This window comes from Engraulis encrasicolus, chromosome 4 (genome assembly GCF_034702125.1).
Source record: "Engraulis encrasicolus isolate BLACKSEA-1 chromosome 4, IST_EnEncr_1.0, whole genome shotgun sequence".
Taxonomy (NCBI): Eukaryota; Metazoa; Chordata; class Actinopteri; order Clupeiformes; family Engraulidae; genus Engraulis; species Engraulis encrasicolus.
In genome coordinates this window covers 31,064,646-31,092,228 of record NC_085860.1, presented here as the reverse complement: position 1 = coordinate 31,092,228, position 27,583 = coordinate 31,064,646, and the positions used below count along the sequence as shown (strand labels likewise).

The 27,583-nt window shown below is 43.4% G+C and overlaps 1 protein-coding gene across 4 annotated transcripts in view; it reads right to left on the bottom strand.

The window, feature by feature from the left end:
- The window catches only part of ano5a (anoctamin 5a), a 58,346-nt gene extending 31,608 nt beyond the window's left edge, over positions 1–26,738 (bottom strand). For 2 of the 4 annotated variants that reach the window (XM_063197153.1, XM_063197154.1), the window contains exons 1-5: positions 26,501–26,738; positions 18,982–19,055; positions 17,719–17,859; positions 15,082–15,123; positions 1,966–2,079 (exon numbers count right to left, since the gene is read on the bottom strand). In XM_063197153.1, the coding sequence (XP_063053223.1) occupies positions 1,966–2,079; positions 15,082–15,123; positions 17,719–17,859; positions 18,982–19,055; positions 26,501–26,564 (435 nt within the window). In that variant the 5' untranslated portion in view covers positions 26,565–26,738. Of the gene's footprint in view, positions 1–1,965; positions 2,080–6,979; positions 7,562–15,081; positions 15,124–17,718; positions 17,860–18,981; positions 19,056–26,500 lie in introns of those variants that run through there. The other 2 variants (XM_063197155.1, XM_063197157.1) reach the window with 2 other exon arrangements.
- Between the last annotated feature and the right edge of the window lie 845 nt (positions 26,739–27,583).

Genomic DNA, 27,583 nt, shown 5'->3' with positions numbered 1-27,583 from the left:
GTACAACCGCACTTGTGAGAGGAATGAAAGCATACAAGTCCTGTAAAAGCTGAAGAGGACTGTGTCAACCAAGATGTCTCTAAAACGTTTCTCAGCGGTTCTCTTTTTACACACACAGCACACTGTAAAAAAGGCTGGAAAAGGTGAGTATTTCTGGCTAATGCCTGGTTTATGCTCCTGCATTGTTGGGTCGATGATGTGTAACCCATTTTAGTCCTTTCTAACTTATAGTTCCAAAAATGTCTACCTTCAAATCAAGTGATTCTAACTGCAAGGACAGTGATTGGTAACCTAGCCCAATGTGTAGCCTGCTGTGGTTAGGTAGTTTGAAACACCCAAAATACTCTTTCTCTCTTCCTGGCATTGGGTAAAACAGCTCCCTCCCTCTTCCCTTGCTTCTGCAAGCGGTGTTTCAATGGTTTCAGGTCTACAGGCGAGCTACAGTGGGGATATCAGCACATCCATGAATAGATGCCAGTCAAAGGCAATAAAGCAAACAACAACACAGTTTCTGGTTCTCCTCCTTAAGTCAAATTACGTAATAGCCATTGGCACATACATAATGTGCAGACCTGGCCCATTTTCACCTCTAAAGCACAGAGAGAAAGAGCGAGAGAGCGAGAGAGAGAGAGAGAGAGAGAGAGAGAGAGAGAGAGAGAGAGAGAGAGAGAGAGAGAGAGAGAGATTGTGTAAGAGTGTAACGGTGTAAGAGATGTGCAGGAAAGAGAATGAGTGAGACAGGGTGAGTCTGCCAGCAGGAGGTGCATTGGGATTATGCAGAGTGCAGTATGAGTATGGAGTGTACCCGAACATTCTAGGGAGGTGCATCTACAACGTTTGGGAGAGTGTGCCAAATGAGTCATGATAGTTAGTGTCTTGGAAAATGAGAGTGCCAGGATGAGGATGAAGAGGTAGAGTAGTACAGGGGTGAGTTTCTCAAAAGGGAAGTTGTTAGCCTGTTAGCAACTTCGGTAGTTGCCAATGGGAAAATGCATTGAAAGCAACGAAGTAGCTAATGTAGTAAGCAACTTTGGTTTCGAGAAATTCACCCCAGGATAGTTGTCTTCCTTAATTTGCCCCCGGAATCAATAAAGTTACTCTACTCTACTCTTTAAACTGTATCGAGACTGTATCGAATAAACCTTTCATTTGAGGAACTGTTCTTCTCTATTCTTCCCTAATATTCCATGCTGAGTGTGTCCTGTGTGTCTGCCTGAGTGTTAGACAGTAAGGCTGGTTCAACTGAGGCTCTCCTCTCAGAGCTATTGATCTTTCCCTAATGCAGCAGGTACCATGAGACCGCCGCAGCGTCACTGACCCATGCAAGACATATCAGCAGGTAAGCAATACCAGGAAAACTGCTCTGAGTCTCAGCTAATGCAGAATCACCACCAGACCTTCTTTCACTGACTTCCTTCTTCTCTGCCACTCTCATAGTAAGATGTACAATATGTGTTGTCCCCAATCACACAGTCACACATGTCTAGAACACGTAACCTGGTGTAGTATGTTCCGTGTTTACGCAATCAAATACAATGATGTAACATTCATCTTTTTTTATCTATCTTGGCGGTCATCATCTGGGCCCAAGAGGTAATCCATATTATCTTTGCGGATGCAGGGAAATAAAATGTAGCTGATTAGACAATAAAATGATAAGCCATCATCTGGATCAAAAGACAAGCCAGGGACAGGAAGAGGGGACTGATGAGGTGCTGCTGTTTTCCAAACGCTGTACTGTGCTTGTACAACGCTTTTCATAATACATAACATAAAAAATGAAATGTTTTACTGTGCTTCTCACTTAATATCAATAAAGTCACAGTTTTGTGTTTTGAACTTGGAAAAATCACAGAACATTAACACAGTTCAAACTGCCCCGGTACCATGAAATCAAATCCAAATAATAAAATAAAAAATATATAAAATGCATTTCATGTATGTGTGCCTCTCGTCACAACTCACCAGCCTCTTCTCTGCATCTTTGTGTTCCTCGTCCACGTAGGAGATGACAAAATCGATGCGGCGTACGCCATCCCTGAAGAACACAGAGTCTTTGCTCTGCTGCTGCTTATCCACCTGAGGACACACACACACACACACACACACACACACACACACACACACACACACACACACACACACACACACACACACACACACACACACACACACACACACAATTAGATTCTGAGAATGAAAACAAATGGGACAGAAGCCCAGTAGCCATCCAGATTAGCCGCCATTACTCACAAAACTTCAAACTAAAGCGGTTAAAAATGTGAAATCACAGGACTACAGCCATCCAGCAAACAACATGCCACGTAAAACTATCACAAATAAAAACAGAGCATTACTGCAAATAATTCACATCCTTACTGTAAAAAAGCTATTGTTTCTTTGTTGAGCATTTTAAATGAGTGGAAGGTAAAAATGTATTTTAAAACTTTAATTTAACACACCGCAACAAAAATAGCATTCCTGCTTGCTTGCATCCTGCATCTCCCTTCTGTTTTTAACTAGGCAGGTGGGGTGTGACCACACGTTAAACAATTAAGCAATCAGCTACCCTACCTGCAAGCTATCTCCACACATACACTGAAGGAAAACTAGCAAGCAAGGGAAAACTAAACAGACAGCATTACAAAAAAATACCTATTCCAAAATTCAACACTGTTAAAGCAAGTTTACCACAAATAAGTTTAAAACAGCATTCTAAAACATGTTTTTATTTCAAAGTAAAGTTCACCATATAGATTTTTGTTTTGTTTATCAACACGGTGTTATGAGGAGGGGCAAGACACTGGCAGCCAACCATGTGAGCTAATCTTTTGACCAACAGTGGTTTCTAACAATCAGAGGTTGAGTTATGCGCATCTAGTTTCGCGCAGTCTGAGAAAACAACAATTTAGAACCCATGTACAGTATACCAACATGGTTTTCCCGTTTGTAAACAATCCCTGTCTGCGTGCACAGCCAGGGGTCCCTCTTCAACCTCTGATTGTTGGAAACTGCTGTCAATCAAAAATGTGCTCACGTGGTTGGCTGCTTAGCATCTTGCCTCTCCTCACATCGCGAGTGTCAGAGGTTGAACAGTGCGCAGCCAGGGTCGCGCAGCCAGGTTGTTTACAAACGGGAAACCCATGTATTCTCACTTACCATTACTACAAGCCCCACCCACCATTAACCCCCACTTTCTTAACCTGTCTCTCTCTCTTTTCACACACTCGTGCTTCATGTTCAACACACAATCAAACTCAGAGAACTTCAATAGTATACATTTTCAAGTGTGTGTGTGGTTATAAAATCAATTTGCTTGCATACCAGCTTGTTGTGCAGTGTGTGGGTATAACAGAAAAGAATAGAAAATAGAGGAGAAAAGTCCTGTTGTGAACGTAATGCTTTGGTAACAGAGAATGCTTATCTCGACTTGAGAACAAACTGTACATATTTTTTGGAGCAAACCAACACAGTTGAACACAGAACAGATTTATCAAACAACTCTCTATATTTCTGTCTCTCTCACACACACAGATGCATACACATGCAGACACGTGTACACACACACACGGACATGCACTGACAGAATGAACAGAGGGAAAGAATATGGGCTGCTTTTTTCACTGAGCCTTAATATGTAGTTGACTTTAGGCAATTTAAAGAATTTCTATGAAAAGAATCACACAAAATACCCAGAGGTATTCATTTCCATTTCGTTTGCGTGTTTAAGGTCTGTTTATTACCATCTAATTAATGCTATAAGTCTACACCTGCTAAAATGACAGAGGGTGACAGATGACATGTCACATGCATGTGATTGGATGAACCATGGGTATATCATATTCTAATACACGTCAATGGGATAAACAATGACAATACTGCTGTCAGAATCTGCTCAAATGTACAGACTTTCACATTCTGTCAGTTAAAACAATCACAATGAAATTGAGTTCCATGTTAAAAGTCTAGGCTTCCTGTCTCTCACAATCTACAGCACTGGATTGCACCACAGATTTCTCAACTATTAGCCTGGCAAGCCTAACTATGAAATGTATTTCATACAGCAGAAATGCACTTCTACAGCTTGCACCAAAGGCAAAGCTGTAGAACCAATGGTTGGTGTTCAAACTGTGTTGTCACCATGCTAAGCTGATCCCAATGACTCTCTACGCAGAATTCAAAATTAGAGGGCTGAGCCAGGCCAGATTCATGGCCCTGCTACCATTATCTCCTATGGTGCAAGGCTAGACCGCCAGGCAAAAACCATATTCTGCCAGTTTGGTCTGGTTTACTAGGCTACTACTCAGCTATGACATCTGCAGCAGTGAGATGGTGATCACGCCTCTGAGGCGTCCCTGTTGAAGTCTGGTCTCTCATTAAGCCTTCCGTCTTTCAGCCTAGATTGCCATTTTTCACCAGAAGACCTACAGCAGGCTTAATGAAAACAATATGGCCATCAGATCAAAGCTATGTACTTGGCTAATGGTCGATGCTAGGCCTAAATACAGAATCAACATGTACTGTACCTGACACATTTCTACGTACAGTATACATATTTTATTACTATTACTATTTCATGATTTTTCTTGTAATATTGTTGTTAATCTAACTGTTAAGAACACTGAGCTGCATGTCTAGAATTCTGCTATAAAAAATATACGTAGTTATTACTATTACTTACAAGGCCAGTAACTATTACAGTAACTACATGTATCTCAGGAAAGTGTAATACAAAATGTAGCCTATGATGGCCGAATAGAAGACAAATTTAACATTCTACTCACTGTTTTTCTGTCCCTGCAGACCATACTGCATAGAGAAATACAATGCAAGAGAAAATGGCCTATGGTATGAATGTTAAGTCACATGTAAGTAAATGCTCACACACACCACAACTTCCCTCAAAAGCCAACACTGTGACTATGACTAACAACAGCACTAACAACAGCATCTAGTATATACAGTATTAGAGGAAAGTGCTGAGTGCTTGTCTATAGGTCCACTGTCTTGCTGGGGCATGTGCTACGTGGCTCATATATATGGCCTCTAGCAAACTCCACTGTCATCTCCACGACTTACGAGCAGTTGGAATGCAGGGGGGAGGACGGAAGAAGAGGAGCGAGGAATGAAGGGAATGGAAAAAAGTAAGGATTGATGGAGTAAAGATAGGGGAGTGAGAGAGAGTCAACAGCAGCAGGTGAAGAAAGGTAAAGAGAAAGAGAGACAAAAACAGAGAAATGACAGAGAAATTTATATTCATAATACTACATGAAGGAAGCAAAATGTCCGGAAGTGTCAGCAAGAAGAGCTGGACAGAGACCAAAACAAAGGCCCGGGCATTTTTGCATGCCCCCCCCCCCCCCACAAACCCAGTCTCTAAAAAATGAGAAATAATCCCAACAGCATTGGACACTGACTGGGAAATGCCCTGTAGGCTATGCCACATCACCAGTCCAGGACTGTCAGGAAGTGATGCTAGGTTTGGGCAAAACTAAATAAATCAAAGCACACGTATGTAGGCTAAATTGTGAGTGGGGGGTACAGGGGGAAACCTAGAGCATTTTCTCTCCGGTCACTGGACCTGCAGCTGTTCTTCGAGTCTAAAAATAGCCGATGAAAGCGCAGGCAGTGGCAGCAGCACCAGCCAACAAACGCTCTGAGACATGACCTGAGAAGTTAGCCACACGTTAGCAACTCTAGCAATGCTAATGTCACGGCAACTCCAACTCCTGACCCCTCTCTGGCCCAAAAATATAAACAGAGCAAGGAAACCCTTCCCATTCTACACCCCCTCCCTCCAAACATAAACACGGTAAGAGACAGTACGTGTAAACTCTGGCCACAGTGACTGAGTCATCAGACATGGCAGACTGTCAAAAAGGGTCCTTCCTGGGCCAGCAGCAGAGATAAGGTGTAGCTTAGTTCTCTTGAGGGAAAACCCTCGCTGATTAGCCTGGCAAACTAGACTTGTATGACATGAAATGTATAGTCTGGGCTTGCACCATAGACACAGTGCTAAGCCTATCCGAACAACTCAGGACACAATTCAAAACTATACAGAACGTTGTAATTACAGGGCAGAGCCAGGCCAGATTCATGGCCCAGCTATGATTATCCACTATGGTGCAAGGCTAGACCAACACGGCAGGCATATTTAAAAAAAAACAAAAAAAAAAACAGATTCATGGCTAAGTTACCATTATCCCCTATGGTGCAAAGCTAGACCAACCCACCAGGCATAAAAAAACACATTCTGCCAGTCGAGTTTGGTTTAGTTTACTAGGCTACTAGCTGACGCTCAAGTCTGAACTCTGATGCTGGACTGGAGTTCAAGGCTGCCTCGGGGTCCAGCAGGAAATCACCACAGACCTCAAAAGAAACATATGAGGAGGACTGTGGTCAACCAACGAACGTGACTGCTGCCTTGCTTGATGAAAAATGAAAAATAAAACAAACAAAAAATACTGATAGAATTTTCTACTTTGGGGACTACGGTTAAGAGACGAGCAAGACTGCTGGCTTACCGAACAAAAAATAACAAATCACAATATTGCTGAATGTTCTATTCATCCATTTCAAACAACCATCTTAAGTCAAAATGTCAAAAAAGTGATAAAATATCAGTAAACAAATATCAGTCTAATCAGCACTGCACTTCTGCTTTAAGTTAAACTAAAGGTACAGGCACATACGGCAGCAGAATAAGGCACGTTGTTTACATCGACAGAACGCTAACCGGCCCATCAATAGTGCAAAGGTAAACAACAGCATGCGGAGCTTCACGGCTAGTAGCAACTGTTTGTGTGCAGCACAGCTATCGCTATCAGTGAGCCCCTCCCTGCACTGCCCCCCTCTATATCAGCTAGCTGGACACAGATAGACAGGAGGAGGGTGTGTGCAAGAGCGTGTGTGTGTGTGTAAATGTGTGTGTATGGGTGTGTGAGTGGGAGGGTGGGATTGAAAGAGATGAGGTCTTTACCTCCTCCTCCTCATCCATGCCATTCATCCATTCCATCCTCTTTCTTTGTCTCTCTCTGTCGCTCAGGGATGCAGTGGCTACATCAGGCTCTCAGCTGCAGTCGCATGTACTTCACTCTTCTTCTTCTTCTAACGCACATACGTACAGACTTCGTCTCTTCAACTGAGGCCCTCACACAAAAACCCCAGGATACATACTGCGCACACACATACACACACATACACATGCAGCTGTTCCCCACTGACCACAGGCTTCAGCAGCGAGCCAGCACACGCCCTGGCTCTGTGTGCTGCACACACACACACACACACACCACCGAGGCAGAGGAGAGGAGGAGAGAGGAAGAGAGAGGAGAGGACTAAAGAGGGAGGGACAGGAGAGGAAGGGGGAAGAGGGGAGGGGAGGGGGAGAGCTGCAAGGGAGAGCGAGGAAGAGGGTCTCTCAGCATGCAGTGATGCCGCTGCTATCCTGCCGTACTGTAACTGAATCTCATGACATCGGAAAGTGGCACAGCTCAACGGCCATAGAGGTCGCACAGAAGGAAAAACCTCTCTGTGATTCTATGTTTTAAGACCATTTTGAGGCCAATTTGAAAAACCACTTAACCACCCCCCCCACACACACACACACACACACTCTCACAGACACACACACACACACACACGCACACACGCACGCACGCACGCACGCACGCACGCACGCACACACACACAAACACACCCTTTCACACAATTCATGTGAGAAGGAAGCATAATTGGCTTTCAAAACAGAGCAGCTGACTGAGCTGTTAGCACTACAAGACGCCTTCACCTCTGGGCCGTGCCTGAGCCACGTGTGGACCAGACCTGGGCCAGCCCAGCTCCCCCTCTGGAGTCCTCAGCAGCTATCGAGGATTGCCAGCGAATGCCACAAGCTTCCCGGAATAGCAGCCCTGTCTGTCTGATCCTTGCTGCACTTTAAATAGGCAGATGCCTGTGTGTGTGTGTGTGTGTGTGTGTGTGTGTGTGTTTGTGTGTGTGTGTGTTTGTGTGTGTGTGTGTTTGTGTGTGTGTGTGTTTGTGTGTGTGTGTGTGTGTGTGTGTGCGTTTAGAGGGGAGACGAGAACACGGATCTCCCAGGGCTTAGGAGTGTGTGCCAGTGTGTGTGTGTGTGTGTGTGTGTGTGTGTGTGTGTGTGTGTGTGTGTGTGTGTGTGTGCGTGTGCGTGTGCATTCGTGTTGCAGAGAATGCAAACAGTAAAACAAGCTCCAGGATGGGAGGACACAACATCCTGAGAAGTGACATGCAGGCCGCAATATTTTAATATATTATTGAAATATTTTATTTCTGAGTGGTAGGGAAATGTATGGCATGCCAATGTTTGCCATTCTTTTGCCAATGTTTGTCATTCTTTTGTCAATGTTTGTCATTCTTTTCCAAAGGACCGTCCTGCTCTCCAACGACTGATCTATTAACCACAAGTTTATCTACGGTACCAATGGAGACATATTTCTGATGCAGTCTACATAGGCATAGTGTGAAAACAAATACACGCACACGCACACGCACACGCACTCACACACACACACACACACACACACACACACACACACACACACACACACACACACACACACACACACACACACACACACACACACACACACACACACACACACACACACACACACACAGTATAGCAGTCCAGTATTGCACCTGTTCCGTGTAGCTCATTGAAAGCTCTTAAGGCACTCTTAAGGCACATTATCCATAGTCAATGCGGCCGTAATGTTTGTGTAGGAGAAGACCATCGGTCTAGCTGTTGTAACATGTGACAGCAAATGATACTGTGCAGTAATGTGTTAACCTTCATATCTCATAGCATGGCAGCTGTGGTCTCACACAACTACAGCCATGGGTAAAAAAAATCAGCCCTTATTAATTGTTTTAGCTTAGCTGCTCTAGACCGACATCAATATGAGGTAGGGGCAAGAAATGTTCTCCTTCAGATTTTTAATTTCTTTTTTGATGTCCCTCTCCTCAGTTTATTTAGTAATTAGCAGCTGATGATGTGAAAACAACCTGGACCAGCATCTGGGAACAGGCTACACACAACGCCCATTTACAAGTGGGTCACTGGCAGAGAGGTGGGCTAAAATTTTCTCTGTCAAGTCCCTCTACACCCAACAGGGTAGAACTACAACCAATAGGCCCAATAAATCTATATATCATGGTGATTTATCAGAGCATCAATTCAAGAGCCCTATGGCCTGACATTAGACCCCCCTGGCAGGGAATTGCCTTGTGTGTAGACCACTAGGTTAACATCATTCTGTGTTTACCATTGTCAGTGCTTTACATTTTTCTACTGAACACTTAGCATTTACAGGCCCCACAGTGATGAGATGGTGGAATACACTAGACTTTGTCTCCAAGCACGCTACCATGGCAACAGCTAAGATCCACGACAGAGGCGTAGTCAAGAATTTTTGCAATTAGCAAGCTGGTAAACAGACCCTGTCCTACTATGTAAACAAAACATTGGAGCAAATCTATTCCAAAGATATGTCACTCCCACTTTTATGTTCCAAAACATTTTGGCGACTCCACATAAATGATCAGGTTATGATGGCAAATTAATGTCATGACTATTTGATACCTTCATGCTAGGTAAACTAGGAATCTTGAATCTAACTATGACAGAAGATAAAGTAATGGCCATTTCGGTGAGTTAGAGAACCGGTTATTGTGTACATAATAGATTAGCGTCTCCACTCATCCTGAAGGAAATTAAGGCGTACAGTATCTTCAGCAGATAGGATTGTTGCTAACATACCGATAAGGCGGATGAGGTTGTTGCTACCATACGCCCTGTGATCCTGTAATATGTAATCCTATAATCCATGTGATATTATGTGACACATATGCCGAATGTAAGTGAATGTTCTACATCCATCGTCTACTCATAAATTGGTGCCCTGTGCTTTAAGGAAGTTGGCGTTGTTGCTAGGATGTATTTTGCAATTGCCCATCTGATATCATATGATTTATTATTGAAAATCTTTCATCAATCAGCAGCGCCCTGTGTTTTGATTCATATTGTCTGCTGACTAAGCCTGACGGAAATTAAGGTGTAGCTGGAGTCGATATGAGCATTGCTACCATTCTGATAAGGAAGTTGGAGCTGTTGCTAGGATGTATCTTTCAATAGCCCATCTGATATTATGTTATGTTATTCAAAATCTCCTTTCCGTTTTCCTCAGTTCCCCAGTTTACTCCCTGTTCGTGTCTTGTTCTCTGCAGACTGGTAGGCTGCAGTGGGCCAGAATAAGCCCTGATCCTGTACCTTACCTAAGTGGCCTGTGTTCAGCCCAGTGTTTAACATGGCAGGGCAGGAGTTTTCCTTTGGCTGCTCCCCTGTCATTTCCCCTTAATTACAGATCCCAGACTATATATGGAGTACTACTGCCCGGCCCCGACTACTCCCCGTCCCTCCCACTCTCCCTCTTTTGCTTTCTCTCTCTCTCTCTCTCTCTCTCTCTCTCTCTCTCTCTCTCTCTCTTCATCCGTCCCTCCCACTCTCCCTCTTTTGCTCTCTCTCTCTCTCTCTCTCTCTCTTCATCCGTCCCTCCCACACTCCCTCTTTTGCTCTCTCTCTCTCTCTCTTCATCCGTCCCTTCTTCTCTCTCCCTCCATCTCTCTCTCTCTCTTTTGCTCCCTTCATCTCTCTCTGCATCTGTCCCTCCCTCTCTTTCCTTCTGTCTCTGTCTGTCTGTCTGTCTGTCTGTCTGTCTGTCTGTCTCTCTCTCTCTCTCTCTCTCTCTCTCTCTCTCTCTCTCTCTCTCTCTCTCTCTCTCTCCATCCCTCAATGCAAACACCACCAAAAATAGCCCCAGACCTGGGTGGGCACTGTACACAACAGCTGGAGAGGGACTAAATGACCTATAGATGTGTGTGTGTGTGTGTGTGTGTGTGTGTGTGTGTGTGTGTGTGTGTGTGTGTGTGTGTGTGTGTGTGTGTGTGTGTGTGTGTGTGTGTGTGTGTGTGTGTGTGTGTGTGCATACGTTTGTGTGTGTGTGTGTGTGTGTGTGTGTGTGTGTGTGTGTGTGTGTGTGTGTGTGTGTGTGTGTGTGTGTGTGTGTGTGTGCGTCACAAACAGTAATGCCCTTGAGTAGTATATTTTCCCATTTTTAAAATATATAATGCATGGATACAGCTCTTTTTTGTGTTGTGTAGTAAACAGACAGACGCTGACACTGACCATCAAATACATTGATTCAATGCTGAGCCAGACATGCAACCTGAAAATTAGAGTAGTGTATTTAAATCAGGTCTACGTATTAGTGAAGCCCCACGTACAGCGTGAGGACAGAGCACTACAAATACTGGCCTTAGGAAGGGCTGAACCACAATAACCCTTGAAGCACTGTGTGTTTAATGAGGAAAAGAACAAGTCCGACAGGCGGACAAAGATGCGTCTGTCTATGCACTCTGCCACCTTGTGGACACAGGAGGGAATTACAATTAGAGAATGTGTTTCAGACGGACAGACCGACGGACGGACAGACGGACCGACAGACTGACGGACATAACCTGTTAAAGAGATGCTACTAGGATGCATCTAAAAACTTACTTAACAATCTTGGTAGTAAAACCCAGCACGTGATCCATGCTAATAGACAAGCATAATGCTAGCACATATAAAGACATGCTAGAGATCTGCATTGGGCCTAAAATCATTGGACCTCAATCGTCATACAGCAGTCATGGGGTAGAATGCTATTGCTATTACATCATAAGAATTAAATAAAATCCTTTCAGCTTTGCTGAATGCCCTTTTTGAAGTGTTATAAAGTCGTTCCCTCTGGTCTCCCATTCTCCTCCTGACACATCTCCTTAATGCTTTTAGCCTAGCCTAGCAGAGTGTCTAGGGTGATGCTAATGCACCAGCAATAATCCACTGCTCAGGTTTCAACTTCAGAGGAGTTACAGTGTTAGAGAGAGGGGCATTCATCAGATTCCAAATGCAGCCTATTCCTTACTCCTAGACAGAAGGCGATCACTGTCCATATCTCATCTGATCTCACATGTGCCTATTTCACAGCTGGAAGGCTATTAAACTGTCCCTGCCGTGGCTCACATCGCATGGTAGGGCACGCACTACTACACGGCAACCCAGGTTCGATTCCGGCTTGGGTCCTTTGCCGACTCTTTCCTCTCTCTCTCCCCGCTTGCTTCCTGTCTGTCTGAACTGCCATATCACAAAAATCAAGGCCCAAAAAGCCCCCCCCCCCCCCCGCAATGTTTTTGTCTTAGAGCTTCATCGGGTATTTCATCAGTGAACGAACCATTTTGCAGTAAAATTGCACTGTTCATTTAACACTTAAAGAAGACCAAATGCAATCTAGAAGATGTTAATTCAAGTGTTGAATTATCAGTGCAATTTATTACTCTGTATAAGGTCTAAGACCGAAAATGTTTTGAATACTGTTAAGTTACAGCAAAATGGACAGAGTTTGAGAGTTTTATCGTTTTTATTCTGACCAGCAACCAATGGATCATCTCTAATGCACCTGCCAGCCAGGTGAGGTGAAGTGTGAACACACGCAGAGCTGAGGGGCTGACTGTGTGGTTCATTCACCGCATGATTTGATGAATGTTGCCAGACTTTCCCATGTCTAACCGGTATCACAAGCAGTCACTGCCCTTGTCACTCAAGCCGAACCATAAGCAAATCAGGCCATCTGAATAATCTGATGTCGCCATGGTGTTGTCTCTACTATTCTGCTGTATGTCTGCCCTTCACTCAAGATCAGAGATATAGAGTGCCTTACAATATGCGACCTTGTCTCCACTTGTGCTTGTTTCCTCGTACCAGGAAGTAATATGTCATGATGACATCACTGACAACAGCATTATATTTCAATATCTTGTAAAAGCTCAATTGTAAAGTCTTTTTCTCATTTGCAATTGGGATGGTGAATGAAAAACAGTCCCTCAAAAGTTGTTGTGGCTAGGCTGACAGCTGGGAAACTTTATCGTTTTCTCCATAGAGGAGGGGCAAGGAGGTGGGGCGAGGCCACAAACACAAGTGGAGGGAGCAAGGTCGCGTATTGTAACACACTCATAGTCTGTTTTGAAGCCTCCAATCATAGTCTCATAATAACAGACTGAAGATGAGAGCGAGAGTGAGAGGGAGAGAGAGAGAGAGAGAGAGAGAGAGAGAGAGAGAGAGAGGGAGAGATATATATATATCATCCATAACTTATCTTAACTCTTCATGTCTTTCTGTCTGTCTGTCGGTTACAACAAGCTACTAGTTTGCATCCTATATAGAAGAAGATCCCTTGCTGTTGGAACTCTATTTGCACAAGTAGTAGAACATTAACCCATTGATGCCTAAAGCACTTGCAAAAAAGGCTGCTGAATACCTAAGCCCGTTTTTAAGAAAAATTGCCCTCAGTCTATAAAAAACAAAATATCTCAGCCTCTGAAACACATAAAACATGCAATGAGCTGCATTTAAACGTTAAGACCCTCATCTTGCATTAGAATGTACTCATTTAGCCCTAACATACCAAGATTTTTAATAAAATTGTCTTAAATCTCATGAGCCTGAATGTTGCGTCATGAAGCTCCAGGCACCAGGGCTAATGTTGTGCAACGCAACATCCAGCATCAATGAGTTAAAATATAAATGAAAGAATTGTCTTCAGATACACACGATGATGGGAATACATTGTGTGGAATTACACAGTCTCACACCCACACAGTGTATTGACAGAGCAACAGAATAACATCAGCGCACCACATTTATAGCCAGCGAAGATCATAAATAGGCGGCGTGTTCACAGACTATTGCCACAGTAAATTCAAATATAGATGACATTGAGCAATGCAAATTAAAAAGATCTTTGCATACGCTGTCTGTCTCAAAGTACATACAAACAAACCAATTGGGGCTCTGCGTGCACAGACAGACTGGGAGATCCGTGTTCTTGTCTCCTCTCAACTGTGTGCATCCTACTTCCTACTTTCCTCCTTCCTCTTGACTTAGTTCTCTAATTGCAGGTGAGAACAAAACAAGTGTGCATGACAAAACAACCACGCATGACCTTTCCATTATCATAATCTCTTCCAGGAAAAAAAATAATGCACCACACATTTATTATGATGATTACATCTCACTGCCACATACAGTAAGGGGCTATATCAACTTGGCAAATTAAAGCAACCACAGTTCTTCATGTTAGAGGATGAAATGCACATCTGTCTGGCTGTGCCTCTTTCATGCATCACCTCTGTTATACAGTAAGCTTGTTGTTACCAAAATGACTTAGTCTTGGTACAGTAATGTCATAGCAATGCTGCTATGATGTAGTTCAGTTTTTTTCAGCAAACAGAGAAGCCGGATTGCTGGCATTACTATTTCCACCCAAAGGATGCACAATTTAATAACACACACAGTAAGAAATATCAGTCATTTATTTTTCAGGTAATATTGTAATCCAAAACGGTTGAGAGAACTGGACTACTGACAAGTCAATTTCCGTATTGGATGCGCTGCATGCCAAACATGCAAGCTGGACACTTGCCATGCACCTTAAGCAGAGAACACCCCAACCAGTATCAGGGTGGCGATAACACAGCTGATAAAAAGCAGCAATAAAAGAGGAATCAACCGCGGGATGCGAGGGTCACAAGTCACAATGGGATCTCTGTGGTGGCAGGCACACTGATCACACAGGTCAGCACAGCGGCGATGAAGCCACCTCACGCAGGTGAGAGGTCCTCACGCCATGATGACATGATGACATAGGGTTTAACATCCATGGCTGTTAGACAGCATTGCCCAACCAAACCCACACAAACATCCATGCCTGCACAAACACACAAACACACTCTTTCTTTCTTTCTTTCTTTCTTTCTTTCTCTCTCTCTCTTTCTCTGTCACACACACACACACACACACACACACACACACACACACACACACACACACACACACACACAGACACACACACACACACACACACACACACACAGACACACACACACACACACACACACACACACACACACACACACATGGGTAGCAGGTCAACCCTCTTTACCGTGGCGTACCCGGGAGCGATACTTCAGGAAGAGCGCTCTCTTTCTCCAGATCTGTAGGGAAACCAACCGTCAGGATGAGACTCAAGAGCCACCTCAAGAGCCTCACACACTCAACAACACTGCAGGGCGTCATGCTCAACCAGGAGCATGCTAGTCACACAGCCAACCGGGATCCACGCTTTGTACAAGCCACTTGGCACAGGCTGGCTAAAGCTAGTTTATTAACTCACTTCAGAACCAGGCTTAACGAGTACAGATTGCACCCATTTACATGCATGTACCTAATTACACACACAAAGCTAGTTCATTACAGCAACTTACTAAAGAATAACGCTTAATCAATACACTCTGAAATATTACTTCATGCCCATATATATGTATGTAGATAGCTAACCTCACACACACGCACGCACGCATGCACGCACGCGCACACACACACACACACACACACACACACACACACACACACACACACACACACACACACACACACACACACACACACACACACACAGAATCCATAAACACATGAAGAGTTCAGATGCAAAAGCCCCTAAGTGCCTTTTCAGAAAATAATCTTAATTCATTTTTATTTAATACAAAGCCATCAAAATTGCACATTTTTTCATTTTATCCATGTAATACAACTATTTATATGTATTATCAAGTACATAAATGTCAACCAAACCAACAAATGGGTTCTCTAAAATTATAGAAGTGCAGGTCTTCAGAAATGGAGTTAGGGGGTTTTGCATCTGAACTCTTCACATACGCACTAGGGGTGGGTATTGGCAAAGGGTTCACGATTCGATGCGCATCACGATACACATGCCACGATGCGATTCTATCACAATGCATTGCGATTCATGTACTACTGTGATGCATTGCGATATTTACTTCAGTAAATGTGTAAAATACAGCTTATTTGTCAGTTGCTGTGTAGCTTTTTTAAGTCAGTTCATTCTACTTAAGCATTCTATCATCTGGGAGAGAGCTTACATCACAACAGAAATATTACCTATTCTCTACTGAACAAAATAACCCGTGGAAAATCGAATTTTATTGTTATCAAATAATCAATTGTCATGAATCCATGCAGTATATTGAGAAAATAAGTATCACGATACTTTTTCATGAATCGATGCATTGTATCGTGAGAGTAAGTATCGCGATGCATCGATATGACGATTATTTTGCACACCCCTAATACTCACACACATACATCATATGAACATAAACATTATGAGAACATAACGTAATTGCCACTGCAGTTTTGGTTTGTTTCTGCGGCACTGCAAGTAACTCTCACTGATGGTCGTGAAACAACAGCAAAGTTAGTGGCAAACCACACCAATGCACAACAAGTCTTAGTCACTAATTTCACAACTGAAAAAACTTCAAACACACAAACACACACACACACACACACACACACACACACACACACACACACACACACACACACACACACACACACACACACACACACACACACACACACACACACACACAATAACAGCACTGATCATTTCCATGCGCACAAACCCCACGTGCACAGACTCTCTGACAGCAAGCACATATAGCATATAACAAGCAGTACGCTTGTGTACTTTAGCACCATGCCTGTCACACTGATGGCCTTCACTCATCAGACACATCAATGGAGTCGATCATTAATCAAATTACACCATAAAATCACAGTACCGAAGAGAAGTAACTCTTGCAGCACAATGATAACATGGAAAAGGTTAGATAAGTCACTTCTTCTGTCATCACATGTGGAGGGAAGTTTAGAGTCAGAGGTTGAGAATTGAGAAGCCTCAGCTTTACACCAATCCCATTTCGCTGCTCATTTATTGAATGCAATATTTTTTTGTATCACTGTGTATTGTATGTTACATGTTATTTCATGTTGGTTTTTCAAATGTCCTCTTTTTTAGTCCTATTTTGAATTTAAAGGTAGAGTATTTCATTGTTTAGTAGTTTATTTAGACTTGGACTTTTAGACTTTGCGGCCCATTCACAAGTGGTATCTTTTTCGTGTATTTTTACCACCACCATCAATTTGTAAGTCTGAGTATTCATTGTGAATTGAAAATGTAAACTTGTCATACATGAGTAGGAGGATCCTCTCCATATCTGATATTTTGGATAACTAGTCATAGACAACTTAAGCTACAAAACTTATCGCACGTATAGCACTTTGGTCAGACAAGTAAATAGTAGTGTATTACTAAATATTCATGAAAAGATCAAATTTGTTACTGTAATGATGTCACTTTGTTACTGTTTGAAAACAACTAAAATGTCATAGTCCACCTTTAAAACATCTGCTATTAATGTGATGTTTTGCAATGTAATGCTAAAGTGTGTTTGGATCTATTTAACCCACTTTCAGCTGTATCTTCCCCACAAAAGCATTCCATGGCTGGATTTCTCCTGGCCAACAGGGGATTAGCCGGTTCCGCTATAACTTTGGACACACACACACATTCCTATTGTGGAGAGCTTAACAACTTCACACAAACACATGCACGTGTGCATAAACACACACACACACACACACACACACACACACACACACAGACACAGACACAAACACACACCACACACATACACAAACACACGCATGCTGTGGCCCCTTACCCCCGATAGACTGTCGAGATGGTGGATAGACTGGCTGTTGTGCTCTGAGCACTCCCTCTCACACTCAACACACACAGTGACGGAGGAGTGTGAGGAGTGGATGGAGGGAGCAAGCTCATAATCTGACGAGGACAACGAGGACTATACACACACACGCACGCACGCACACACAAACACACGCACACACGCACACACACACACACACACACACACACACACACACACACACACACACACACACACACATATGAAAGCAGGTGCACAGGTGCAGCCACACACGGGAGCAGTGCAAGGCACCCAGTGACATACAGTAAGATACAGAGACAGACAGACGGGTACGCCAGAGAGAGAAAAAGATCATGATTGATAAACAAAATAAATAAATCATGAAAATAAACAAGTGCGTAAATATAAATAAATCACCGTCATGAGTGAGTCAAATGAAGTAAAGAAGCCTGAGCCTAAATTAGCCTAAATTATATGATTTGTGTACATTCAAACTACAATGAAAATTGAAACAATTGAAACATAGACCTATGAACACTGTCCACATTTCAAGAAAGCAAACGAGATGATGCTTTCTATGCTATGCCTGACCCCTCAGACCACTCCACTTCCATTAGAGAGGAAGAGCATCAATATCTTCTCCAACATCATCATAAATACTTTAAGGCAACCAAGCTGTCATCTGTAGATGGGGAATGTCCAGTAATGGCTTGTAATGGAAACAAGAGTTTCTAGTAACCATTTCAGGCTAGTAATGGTGCATTCATGTGCTGTGGGAATTATGGTAAATACCAAAAGCCGACATGTGAAAAACACATGAACGTCGCCCTTGTGGTATTTTCCACTGGACAACTCGTTGAATTTTTTATGTACGAGTTGCCAAGACTGGATAACATCTGGTTCTGAGAGCACAAGATAGGCACATACTGGTAAGAGCAATCTGGCTTTTCCCGTATTAATTTTGGCTTTCTGTCCAACCTAAAGTGTAGTTCACACATGTGTCCAGTAACATCTATAACAGTCTGGCTTGGTTCTGTGTGTCAAGAGTCTGACATTGTGACAATGCTTTACTGTACATGATGTTACATTTCTTCTGAAGTGAACTGATACAATCACTAGTTTGGTTGCGTAATGTGACCATGTGTGTGTGTGTGTGTGTGTGTGTGTGTGTGTGTGTGTGTGTGTGTGTGTGTGTGTGTGTGTGTGTGTGTGTGTGTGTGTGTGTGTGTGTGTGTGTGTGTACACATTGATACTTACCCCATTGTGCTCATACTCGGCGTACTCAGGAACCTCCTCAGAAAATGATTCTAATTGGCAGCCATTGTTGTCCTCTGCAGAGAGAGAGAGAGAGAGAGAGAGAGAGAGAGAGAGAGAGAGAGAGAGAGAGAGAGAGAGAATTGGGGGGAGAGATCAACCGTTTGCTGTATTGTGAAATGTCTTTGCTTTGTCATTGCTACCAGTCTGACTCCCCTGTACTGTTGCTGGTACTCTAGGCATGACTTGCAATAACTTATTAGAGCCTAAACTCAAAATTGTTTTTAACCAATATCATGGTTTCCTCCAACACTTTGAGGTTAAGGCTACCATTACATTACATTACATTACATTGCATTTGGCAGACGCCAAAGCGTCTTACAATCGAGGACATAAATCATAGCAAACAGAACAAGAAGTGTAGATGAAACCTACCACCTTGGCTAGGTCCCCAGAAAAGATAGATGAGGTTCGATTTCCTATTGTGAATGAAATTTGCAAAGTTCCTGTCATAAAAGGTTAACATCTATATTTATGTTGTTTCATATCACATTTCATATGAGACATAACACTGCCTTCCAAACATGGTAGTCTGATATCGACCAACTCTCCAACACACATTTACTAAGAAATGTGTGGGAAACACTGAATTATTATAACGAATATTACTGCACACTGAAACTGAAAGTAATCCCACCACCCATAAGTGTGCAAGGTTTCTTCCAACACTTCATAGGTGAGACAGTCACTTTGGCAACCTTGACTAGGTCCTCTGAAAAGATGAAGATTTTGTTTTCTGAATTTCTAAACTTTAAAATTGTGTACATATTTATTTTTGTAAGAACTGCACAACAACGCCTTTCCAATCATGGTGGTTGTGCATCTCTGATCCCAACTAACTCTACTCCAGCCAGGCCCTGCTGTGGCTCCAGCGGTGGGGCACTGGGTTGCTGCGCTGGCGACCCGGGTTCGATTCCGGCCCGGGTCCTTTGCCGATCCTTCCACGTCTCTCTTTCCTCACTCGTTTCCTGTCACTCTCTCACTGTCCTATCATGAATAAAGTCACAAAAGACCAAAAAACTATATACCAGCCACCTTAACTAGCAAATATTCTGAGGGAAACACTGGTGTGTCTTCCTGGCCACAGAATCAGTAGCATCAATTAGAGATGCACCGGATCCTGATTTTTAGGATCCTGCCGGATACCGGATCCACTGCTTAAGATCCTGCCGGATCCGGAACCGGATCCTACGAAAGGGTTGAAACACATAGCCTACTCGCACACGTGGGCCCTTTTTATTACGTTGGCTCAAACTATTTAGGATTTTTAAGATTTTTAGGATCCTACCGGATACCAGATACACTGCTTAAGATCCTGCCGGACCCGGACCCTGTGATAAACCCTATTATCCTGCCGGATCTGGAACCAGATCTTGGATCCGGTGCATCTCTAGCATCAATACACCAAGCTATCATGATGCAGTCTGGGATGCAAACCAGTATCATCTTTCAGATCCTACTGAGTCAGCAGAAATACACGTGTCTGGCTGTGTGGGTGGGTGAGTAGATGTGTATATGCAGCTATGTGATACCCATGTCACAGCTGAGCGGTGAGTTGCCTAGCTGAAAATAGCCAGCCTGAGATATGCTATAGGTGTGTGTGTGTTTGTGTGTGTGTGTGCGTGCGTGTGTGCGCGTGTGTATGTATGTGCGTGTGCGTGTGTGTGAGTGTGCGAGCGCGCGTGGGTATGAACAGCATGTTAGTGTAAGGACCCTATTAAAAACGTCTGTATGGACTGTGTCACATATATCACTCAATGATCCCCACACACTTAGCACAACACACCTCAGCATAAACAGCAAAGTAAAATCATGTATTACATGGCATATACAGTAGTAGAGGAGGGCAAACTGTGCATTGTACATCAGTGGTGGACAAACTAAGGTGATATGTTGCCCCCTGCTCCGTTCCATGCGGCCTGCCATGAAGTAGAATTTGTTGCAGCCTCTGACTGCAGATTCGCCTGTCAACGGGCCTATTCACTCTTTGCTGAAAACACTCAACTACAGTACATCATAACAACAATGCTATGACAAGTCTTAACCCCTTAGCGCAGCACTATGGCTCTCTGTAATGTCATGGCAATGTTGTTATGATATAGTTAAGCATTTTCAGCAAGTGAATAGGGTCGCCGGCGACCCCTGCTGCAGTAAGAGGCTACGAACAAAATTGAGACTTGGTCATTACCATTTTGGTGAGAATACTGTTATAATAGAGGCTCTTGTCTCCAGAAACATTTGTCTCCAGCTCTTTTGTACAGTACATGACAATGGTACAACAATGCAGCTAATAGTAGCCCAGAATGGGTACAGTAGGCAGCAAAACTAACAGCCTTGACCCACACTATTGCTAACAGTCCAGAGAAGCACATTTGAGACAGATAGGAATCACACACTTAATCTTAATAATAAGTTGCATACTACTTAGGCTATATGTAAAAGCTTGTCTTCTCAATGCAATTTTGGCAGCAATGTTTCCTCAAGTGCTTTATCATTAAGGCCACTGATTCACTCATTCATAAGCGTACCAGCTGTTAAGTTAAAAGGTTATATAGATCATGTTGGAGTAATTTAGTATTCCTGTCCTGAACCTCCGACCTTACTTCACCTTACAGCAACTGCCAGAGTAAGTGTGGGAAACACAGTTACACAGCTAATTCGGTGATAGCCTAGGTAGGCCTATGTCACTTCAAGAAACTTAGGAAAGAAAAAAACTTTAACGATGACCCTGTATTTTCTTCAATACTGTGCACTATTATTGTACAGTATATGTAGTGAGTCTCTGCACTGCCCTGCCTATCAATTTCTGCCTTATGATATCTTCATTCCCACCACAAGCCCCATTCATCCTTCAGCCTCTTTCATTCGTGAGGGGTCACAAAGTAGTGGCTAGGCGCTAGTGGTGAGTCAAACTGGCGGCGGAGTACATTTAGAAGGCCTGGCTTGGCAACGCGTAAATATCAACCACAATGCCCTCCCCCAAAGGATAGGGTGTACTCTTAAATGTAGATAGTTCCTCTATAGTGGAAATGTAGGGTAAAGTTTCCATTACAGAGGGTGGGGAAGGTCTGTATGCCAGTGTAGCGAAGGGGGAGAGCAGTCGCCCCACCCAGTCCTTGAACCAAGGCCTAGAGGCCTACACTGGGCACCACACATGGAATGCATCTTCGCTTCATGAACCTACAAGGTAACTGGAAAGGCAGTCAGAGCACACCACTACCATGGTGATGGCACTCCATTGCACTGTCCTTGCCTGTGAGAAACACACACACTTAATAAGACTCAATCAATACACTCTGAAATACTACTTCACGTTCACGCCCATATACATGTATGTAGCTAATCACACACACACATGCCCGCATGCACAAACACGAGCACGCATACACACACACACACACACACACACACACACACACACACACACACACACACACACACACACACACACACACACACACACACACACACACACACACACACACACGCACTTGGTAGGGAACTGAGCAATCCCAGCCCTGAAGGCCATCTGTGGGAGTTCAAGTGTTCGACTGACTGCAGAGACTGCATTGTAGCCAAATAAAAAAGTAAACATTGCGACCTTGAGTGCCTCAGCATGTGTCTACCTAGACCAAGTTTGAGAGCCCCTACACTGATGAGCACCAAGGGAAAAATGTGAAGACCCAGAAGCACTCCAATTACCTGCTTGTGTTTGACTGCATAGACCTGACATCCTGTAGCCCATTTGTTCCGACTATTAGCAGTAGTTCACATTATATTACATTTAGCAGGCCAGGGACTTATGCATAGTGACATCTAGTTCTTTTAGATGCAGGGTATTGACAGTCCCCAGAGCAATGTGGGGTTAGGTGACTTCCTCAAGCCACTTCAGCAGTGGATGAAAATATGGGATTTGAACCTGCAGCCTTTAGATCAACTCATCATTAGGCCATGGTTTCCCAAACAAATCTATGAGCCACCCAATCCCTAGGCAGAGGAGCTAGGGAAATCACCTGTGTTGAGAGCATTAGGCAGAAGGAATACAGCACACGCCACAGCAGGACTTTCACTTTCTCGATCCACTTTGTGTCTGACTGTGTAGCGACTGTCTGAGTTCAGGTCAGGAGGCTGGGCTTGAGAGTCTACGAAATTCCTTAGGGGGCACCCTGGCACGTCCTGTCGCTCTCTTATCAGCCCAAAGGAGATTTACTTTGAATCGTGATACAAGAGACCCCATTCTGGGAACATCTCTTGCACTGTTGACAATGACCGATTAGAGCCCATCTTTACTTTCCGCTTTGTGTTATCTCCTGCCGCACATGGTTGAGAACCTCAAACGACTTCTTGGGAAAAACTAAAGAGCCGAAAGGGTTAGTGAGCACAAATTAGTGAACACACAGCGGCTAGGCTTATAACTGGGACAATGGTGCATTTCTTACTTCAGCCCTTTTTTGCCCTAATATGGTACTCTGCTGTTTTTGGGCTATGACTTAATCTCACAACCCACCGTGCATGTGGGTTATGCACATCACATCACACACATCACAATTAACACAGCAACTGTCTAGTCCTACCGTTCAATACAAAGCCCCATGTACAAGCTTACTGTATAGCTCTCCATAAGCTGTGACATGTGTTAAGTGGCATCGGAGCACTGACACGGCGTACATCACACACATCTCTGCCTCTTTGGTGACTTGTTTAGAGTAGAGAGAGTAGAGTATAATTTATTGATCCCAGTAAATGATACTCTACTCTACTCTACTCTCTACTCTAAGCAAGTTTAGATACTGATGATACAAATGACAGACGTTTCCTGCCAGCTGTTGGTCTTCTGTGTTATGTTGTTGTTGAGTGGCCAAAAGGCCGTTACAGAGAGTGTGTGGATAAGACTCTTTATCTATTCAGCAAGAGCATGGAGCAACTGGTCTGGTCTGGCTTTGGCAACAAGACTAAGTATCCACACCTTCTTAATCAACCAGTTGTTGTCTTTGGCCAGTAACATAAGTGAGCAGTGATGTTTGAGCACGTTTGTGTGTGTATGTGTGTGTGTGTGTGTGTGTGTGTGTGTGTGTGTGTGTGTGTGTGTGTGTGTGTGTGTGTGTGTGTGTGTGTGTGTGTGTGTGTGTGTGTGTCTGTGTGTCTGTGTGTGTGTTTCTGCAGCAGGTAGAGAGAGAAAGAGGATGACACTGGGACAGGGCATGAGAGAGAGGGGGAGAGAGAGGGACATATAAGGACAGGGGGTGTGGTAGTGATTATGATTGTGTTTGTGTGTGTGTTATAGTGTGTGCGCGTGCCTGTGTTTGCACAGCAAGCAGCTGACCATGGTGCCGCAGATACCCTCAGGTTGATGTCCTCTCCCGGCTTTCTGTGTGTGAGTGTGTGTGTGCGTGTGAGTGTGCGTGTGTGTGTGTGTGTGTGTGTGTGTGTGTGTGTGTGTGTGTGTGTGTGTGTGTGTGTGTGTGTGTGTGTGTGTGTGTTTTTCATAATCAGTTAGTGATGACTGAGTAACTAACAACGAGGCTCTGTCTCCGCACTGCACTGACGCAGAGGACACTATATAGCTGCAACTCCATGCCACTTATGACAGCTGTTTGTGTTTGTGCTGCAAACAAATGTCCCAGCAGCCGTCACACGCACACACACACACACACACACACGCATACACACACACAGGCACAATATGCCTCTTCATAAAAACAGCAACTGTTGACCGGCCAAGTTGAGGCTACAGTCATTATGACAAATGATGCTGCAAACAACTACTAATAAGCATGTACAGAATGTATTAAACTTACTATTATGTGAAAAGAAACTACATAAAACTGACCCTGAATCCTGAAGGTTTTCTGAAAGACACAAAGTTTAACATGCAAATCACCTTCCAACATCCTAAATCATGACAACGAGTAGGCTAATAATAGGCTCGTAAAAACCCATCACAGTTCTGTTAATTCATCCAAGTGTGCAAACGGTCATCTACCCCCTTGTCTTAACAGTGTGCTTCATGTACAGTTTAATACATCTAGGGCTTTACTGATGACCATAGCAATATCTTGGCCTTGTCAGCAAATTACTGTTTAACCTGCTAATCATACAGCATGTGTTTTACAACTTCATATGGATCTCATGCAATACAAAAAAAAGATAAAAGTGTTACAACACATGCCATACATCTGCCCCTACAAAGGGGAAATGCATTGCATAGAAGGGGTGTGTATCTTATTTTCTCCTCAAAGCTAAATAAGCTCAACAGCGACCTGTTATCGTCAACATAATAAATTAGGAATCTGTAATAGGTGCAGACTTGTGGCACACCGCGGCCCCATACTTTTTGTAAGGCTTAAATGCCTTATTGGGATCTCCATAGCATTTTACACTGCTGGCCACCTCGGCTCAACTGGCCAACACTGTTGCAATCAAAAACACAAAAGGACAGTGACAAAGCAGCACAACATGACATGACAGAGCCCCACTCTAGGCCTCCCGCCCCCTTTTCATCTGTTTGCTGTAATCAAAACTCTGGCAGCCTGGGCTAGGCTATAGGCCTACTGCCTTTGCTTTGGCCACTGAGAGACCATGTTGTCAGTGAGTAATGGAAAAATAGAAGATGTGAGATTGTGACCATTCAAGTACATCCCTGCCTTGGCCCTTAACCTATAGGCAAAGTATCTGGCAGACACATTTTGTGTGAGCTTTTCATGAATTCAAATGTGCATTCTCTGAGGTTACAGGAATAGACAACTCTACCGCTACTATGTTTAGTACAGTGTCTGTTTGCAATATCACATCAGATTCTTTTAACTTGTGGATTGAGGCAGCTGATTAAGAAAAATATAAAAGGATATAAACTGGGTAATAACAACAGCAACAACACTGCATGCCTGTGATGTAGGCTACAAGAATGACTAGGCCATTCACAAATAACTGCACTTTGCTATTCAGACAAATATGTAGAACAGCTATGAACAGACAGCCTTGTGCAGATTTGTAGGGTGTGATTTGACTACTATTGGGGAACCATTGCAGAACTTCTCCACTAACTGCTTGTTGAACCACAGGCTGCTTCCTCATCAAGGAAAATAGCTCATAACATTAAACTGACTAAGACGTTCCCAGGCATGACTAGGCCTAAGCTTACATGGGCAGAACATGTCATATCTTTGACTAAACTTCAGGGGTCCAGGCGTCCAGCTAACGGAGTTGGCCATTCAAAACAGGGTTGGTGAGTTGCCCATGCCCAAATCAGTCGTTTGAAATCTAATAACAATATTCTTAGCAATAATTTGCCTGTGATAAATTGTGTAGCAAAAACCTAACCTCACAGACAGAAAAAAGCCATTAGTGACAACCAACCAAGTCAGGCAGCTAGCTGTACACAGATTAGCCTACATTACTAGTAGTCATTGTAATAAGTCATTTTGACAGTTAAGTGGGAATGTCGGGGAGATTTGAGACTTACCACCGGCGTTACACTGAACCTCTATTAGGGAATCATCCCGCGGCTTCCCCCCTATTCGATTCATCTTCGGAGCAAAGTCGCGTGCTCCGAACAAAACTTTTTCACTCTTTTAGACGAAAAAAAAGGACCTTTCTCGGAGCAGTCCCCCTTCTGCTCCTGCCCTCTACGTAAGGTTTATTCTGGTCGCAGACAGGCGCATGAACATGAGTGCAGAATAGTTTGGTACCCTCCCTCTGACTGCGTCTCCTGCACCTAGCTACTGACACACACAACTGCCGCTCTCCCAAAAGAGCAAATCCCATTAGAAAGGGGAGGGGTTCCAAACACAGCGCACACACAGCGGAGCGCCGCACTCTCCATACCCGTTAACCGGCTTTCAGCAAGGAGCGCTAATAGATCAAAGCCGAAGTCGTTCTCTTTAGATTCAGTGCGAAAAAAATATTTCAGCTCCAAAATAAATAGCCTATATTTTCCTACCAAACAGTAACCTAGTCCATGTATTTAATTATTTGAAATGGGGAATTTTATTCCTGATTGAACAAGCCTATTTCATAACTTAATTCATTCATTCATTCATTCATTCATTCATTTCTAGACCTAAAGAGACACAAGGTTGAGTGTGCAGTAGGGTGCATCAAAAAAACGCTTTTTCAGCCTATTGATCTGTCTGGGTGATAAAAGTGTTCCACTGCATGTACAAATAACACATGCAAAATATTTTTGCAATCCATGGTGGTTTACAGGTCCAACGGAATATGAGCTGATATGAAGGAATTGTGGATTAACTGCGTCAGTCTTTGCCAATTCAACGAAACCCTCCCACCTAATAACTTGGACTGTTTTTGTGATTTTGTTGAAATATTTTAACCTAAATATTTAAATGAAATAAAACCACTTTGACGTATGTAAAATAACAGATTCCTAATTAACTATAATCATCAGTACCCCCCAAAATAATAGATATAGGTATTTCCGAGAAACTGGGAAATTCACACACTGACACACAGGCTAAGCAAAAGGAAAAAAATCATGCAAATTGCTCCAAGAATGGCAATGCACCAATCAAGTAGTCAATATGGCATT